General features: G+C 45.6%; 2 protein-coding genes across 2 annotated transcripts; both read left to right on the top strand.

The window, feature by feature from the left end:
• Positions 1-839: 839 nt before the first annotated feature.
• On the top strand, positions 840-2,729 carry LOC146454167 (uncharacterized). The gene has a single exon (XM_085095817.1). The coding sequence runs from the start codon at positions 840-842 to the stop codon at positions 2,727-2,729; it is 1,890 nt and encodes a 629-aa protein (XP_084951943.1).
• Positions 2,730-2,816: 87 nt separating this feature from the next.
• On the top strand, positions 2,817-4,358 carry LOC146454168 (uncharacterized). Its single transcript, XM_085095761.1, has 2 exons — positions 2,817-4,183; positions 4,283-4,358. Exon 1 carries the CDS (start codon positions 2,817-2,819, stop codon positions 3,879-3,881), a length of 1,065 nt encoding a protein of 354 aa, XP_084951887.1. The 3' UTR covers positions 3,882-4,183; positions 4,283-4,358.
• Positions 4,359-4,630: the final 272 nt, after the last annotated feature.

Raw genomic sequence — 4,630 nt, forward strand, 5'->3', positions numbered from 1 at the left:
AGATTCCTAAAGCCAGCGTCGCGCGGAAATGGAACCATCTTCGCCCTATTGCTGACAAACTTATGCCGTACAATCCAAGTGTAGAAATCTCCTTGCTGATCGGCAATAACTGTCCAAGTATCGTTAGACCGAGAGAAGTCCTAGTGGGAGATGAAGATGACCCGTATGGCCAGCGATCTCTTATGGGATGGGGCATAATTGGCAAGGTGTGCAAAGCTACAAGCGATGGCAATAGTAAAGAAGTGACGTGCAACAAGACAGTGGCTACAGAGGTCCATGAACACTTTGCCTTTACAACAAAAGTGAAAGAGGTTATCAACCCACAGACCATCCTTAAAGTTCTAGAGTCAGACTTTGCAGAGTGCTCTGCAAAAACCAAGCCTTATTCAGCCGAAGATAGGAGGTTCCTCAACATCCTTGAAAATGGTATTGTTAAGACACCTGATGGGCACTACGAAATGCCGCTTCCCTTAAAGTCAGATAAATTGTCTCTCCCCTTCAACCGTGAACTAGCTGTGAAAAGATGGCGCCAGCTTGTAGCAAGATTTAAGAGACAACCGAAGTTCTTGGAAGATTATCGCTTGTTCATGAAAGATGTGATTGCTCTATGTGCTGAAGAGGTGCCTCCAGACCGTCTTGGAATCCAGGATGGTATGGTGAACTACGTCCCCCACACCGGTGTTTAACACCCGAGGAAATCCAATCAGATCAGAGTAGTGTTCGATTGCTCGGCCCAACATGATGGAGTATCTCTTAACGATTTCTTGCTGCAAGGACCCGACCTCATGAACACCCTGTTAGGGATCTTGTGCAGATTCAGACAGGAAAGTGTAGCCATCATGACTGACATAAAAAGTATGTTTCATCAGTTTGTGGTATCAAAGGAACACAGAGATCTCCTGCGTTTTTTGTGGTGGAAAGACGGGGATCCTGCCAATGAAGTTGTTGAATACAGGATGAAGGTTCATCTTTTCGGTGCTGTTAGCTCACCTGGCTGCGCAAATTTTGGTCTCAAGAGGGCGGCAGATGATGGAGAGAAAGAGTATGGTGAAGAAGCTGCTGAGTTCATAAGAAGAGATTTCTATGTAGATGATGGACTTACGCCAGTCCCAACTGCAGATCAAGCTATTACCCTGGTGAAAGCAGGTCAAGGCATCTGTGCCAAAGCCGGTCTGAGACTACACAAAATCTCGTCAAACAAAAGAGACGTTCTTGAAGTGATTCCTTCTGAAGACCTTGCAAAAGGGTTGAAAGAGCTGGATTTGAAGAATGATCCATTGCCTTTGGAACGTGCTTTAGGAGTTGTGTGGTGTATTGAAACTGACAGCTTCCAATTTCGCATCGAATTGCGTGATCTTCCCTTTACGCGACGTGGTGTTCTGGCCACAGTTAGTTCAATTTATGATCCTAGCGGCTTCGTTGCCCCTGTTACCTTGAAGGGTAAGCAAGTTCTACAGCAAATGTGCCGGGACAAACTTGATTGGGACAGCCCAGTTCCAGAGAGTCTTCGTAGTCAGTGGGAGAAATGGCGTCGGGATGTTCTGACTCTTGACCCGCTGCAAATTCAACGTTGCTTTAAGCCTGAGAACTTTGGCCGAGTTAAAGCCTGCGAGTTACACCATTTCTCGGATGCCAGTCTTGAGGGATATGGACAGTGTTCGTATGTTAGACTGATTGACGTGGAGGACAAAGCACACTGCTCTTTCGTCATTGGAAAGGCCCGAGTGGCCCCTTTGAAACAAATCACTGTGCCGAGGCTTGAGTTGGCAGCCGCTACTATTTCAGCAAAAATGAGTGAGTTTCGTCGCGAAGAATTGTCGTACACGGACATTAAAGAACATTTCTGGACAGACAGCAGAATTGTCCTGGGTTATGTCAACAATGAAGCTAAAAGGTTCCACGTGTACGTGGCGAATCGCGTGCAGCAAATTCGTGATGTCACGAAACCGAGTTCTTGGCTGTATGTCAGTACTGAAGTTAACCCCGCAGATCATGCCTCGCGTGGCCTTACAGCATCACAACTGCTTCAAGGAGACAACTGGTTAGCAGGACCACCATTCCTCTGGAAGAATGGGACTGTTCAGCCTGAGAAGAGAGAAGAATTTCAAGTAACTGAGTCTGATCCTGAAGTGAAGAAAGCTGTCGTGTTCACATCTCATGCAGAGAGTCTAGCTACCCAACCTTCTGAATCGTCTATGCTGAGTCGTTTGTGTCACATTTCAAGCTGGCAGCGTCTGCTTAAAGTACTAGCCTTGTGTCTTCGAGTGAAGAGCAGATTAGCAAGTAGAGAAGTGAAGTGGACGACACAGACTGGTTGCAAGAACATTAGACCTTTGCCAAAGGTATCAGTTACCTTGACCGAACTGCTTGAAGCGGAAGGAGAAGTTCTAAAGATTGTTCAATGCGAACAGTTCTATGAAGAGATTGAAGTCCTAAAGAAACTTAAGACATCTGGAGAGGTAACAGATAGAAAGCTTGCAAGAGAAAGAAATCTAGCCATCAAGAAGTCTAGTTGCTTGTATCGTTTGGATCCGTTTCTTGATGAAGATGGTATCGTTCGCGTTGGTGGCCGCATCAGACGAGCTAACCTTCCCTTTGCGACAAAACATCCCGTGGTACTTCCATGTAAAAGCCATGTTACAAACTTGCTGATTCGATTCTGGCATGCCAAAGTGAATCACATGGGGCGAGGTATCACCCAAAATGAGCTGCGTCAGAGAGGCTACTGAATTATTGGTGGATCATCCGCAGTGTCAAATTGTATTTCCAAGTGTGTTACCTGCAGAAAAGTACGTGGGCCCCTGCAATTTCAGAAGATGGCCGACTTGCCTTTGGATCGAGTTGAACCTTCAGCTCCTTTCTCATACTGTGCTGTAGATTTCTTTGGACCATTCCTGAACAAGGAGAAGAGAAGTGAAGTCAAGCGTTACGGTGTTATTTTCACCTGCATGGCCAGCAGAGGCATTTACTTAGAAACAGCTAACTCGTTAAGCACCAGTTCATTCATCAACGCGCTGAGCCGTTTCTTAAATCGTCGTGGTCCAGTCAGACAGCTCCGCTGTGACCAAGGCACAAACTTTGTGGGAGCAAAGAATGAGCTGAAAGCTGCCTTAGAAGAACTGGATCAGAACAGACTACAAGAGTACTTGGTGGAAAATGGTTTTGAGTGGATACCATACCGGATGAACGTGCCACATGCGAGCCACATGGGTGGTACATGGGAGAGGATAATCCGTACTGTTCGTAGTGCACTGGAGACGCTACTTCTAAATGCCGGAACCCAGTTGGACGATGAAGCCTTTAGAACCTTCATAACTGAGGCGGAATGTATTGTTAACTCCAGACCCCTCTCTACGAATAACCTGAATGACCCAGAGGCACCCGAGCCACTTACACCCAGCCATCTACTCACTTTCAAACCAAAAGTTGTACTTCCGCCGCCTGGAAAGTTCCAGAGAGCAGATTTGTATTCCCGCAAATGGTGGCGCAGAGTACAGTATCTCGCCAATCAGTTTTGGCTCAGATGGCGCCACGAGTTTCTTCAAAGTCTGCAGTCGCGGAACAAGTGGATGTATCCCAGAAGGAACTTATCAGTTGGAGATGTAGTTTTGTCTAAGGAGGACGAAGGACCACGTAATCAATGGCCTCTCGCACGAGTCGTTCAAGTCTTCCCCAGTGAGGACGGATTTGTCAGAAAGGTTAAAATAGTCAAAGCGGATGGAGGGCTTGACAACCTGGGCAGACGACAAAAACCTCCTACTTTCCTGGATAGACCAATCCACAAACTAGTTTTACTGGTACCCTCCGAAGGCGAAGAGGAAGTTGACACAAGCAGTAGGGAGACCGAGGGATTCCCCTACGAGGAGCCAACTACTCAGTGAGGTGTCTTTGACAAGTGAAGAAGACACAAGTGACTGTCTTTATGAACGTTTAGTTTGTTGAACTGTCTAGTGTGGACACTAAGTACTAAGTAAAGTAATTGTTAGGCAACAATTAGGGGAGCCATGTGACTGCAGCGCTGTGCAGTCAGCGGTTTTACGCAAGTGCTTAGCTACCGCGTCTGTTTTTCTTTGGCGAGTGACCCGCCATTTTGTTTTTGTTCACATGTGGTTTGATATTTGTGCGGTTATCGCAGTAATCGTGGTTCATCGGATGTTTGCTGTCCTTTCAAACGGCCTAAACGGTAAGATCAGCTCAAGAAGTATTGTACGGAACATTTTTTGGTTTATTTTTCACCCTAGTTTTCAAGATTAGTTATAGCAAGTATTCCTTTGTTACGCAGATTGTTATCTCGGGAATCAGGAGTGTATCGGCATGTGCTGTAACCTGACCTGTGAATAAACGAGTTTTGGCCTCTATTTGATTTGTTCGCAACTCCTCCCGTCATGTGCGACGGGAGGCCAGCCACATTGAAAGAGTTTTTATTGATAAAAATTCATAAAGATATTTTATTATCCATTGTACACACGTATATGGAACGAATATAACTATAAAGCCAAACAAATTTCCAAACGTTTAAACTTATGAACACTTTCTCTTAGTCGTCAATAGGTACGTCAGGCGTTAAAATGGAATGTTGTTCCGCTAGCACTAATGACCACCACAGAAGGCAAAAAAAAAAAAAATCTTA

This window comes from Pavona decussata, unplaced genomic scaffold (assembly GCF_977016875.1).
Source record: "Pavona decussata unplaced genomic scaffold, jaPavDecu1.1 SCAFFOLD_313, whole genome shotgun sequence".
NCBI classification, from domain to species: Eukaryota; Metazoa; Cnidaria; class Anthozoa; order Scleractinia; family Agariciidae; genus Pavona; species Pavona decussata.

Coding starts and splice junctions, on each gene's coding strand:
- LOC146454168 (XM_085095761.1), top strand. CDS start 2,817: ATGGCCGACTTGCCTTTGGATCGAGTTGAACCTTCAGCTCCTTTCTCA.
- LOC146454167 (XM_085095817.1), top strand. CDS start 840: ATGACTGACATAAAAAGTATGTTTCATCAGTTTGTGGTATCAAAGGAA.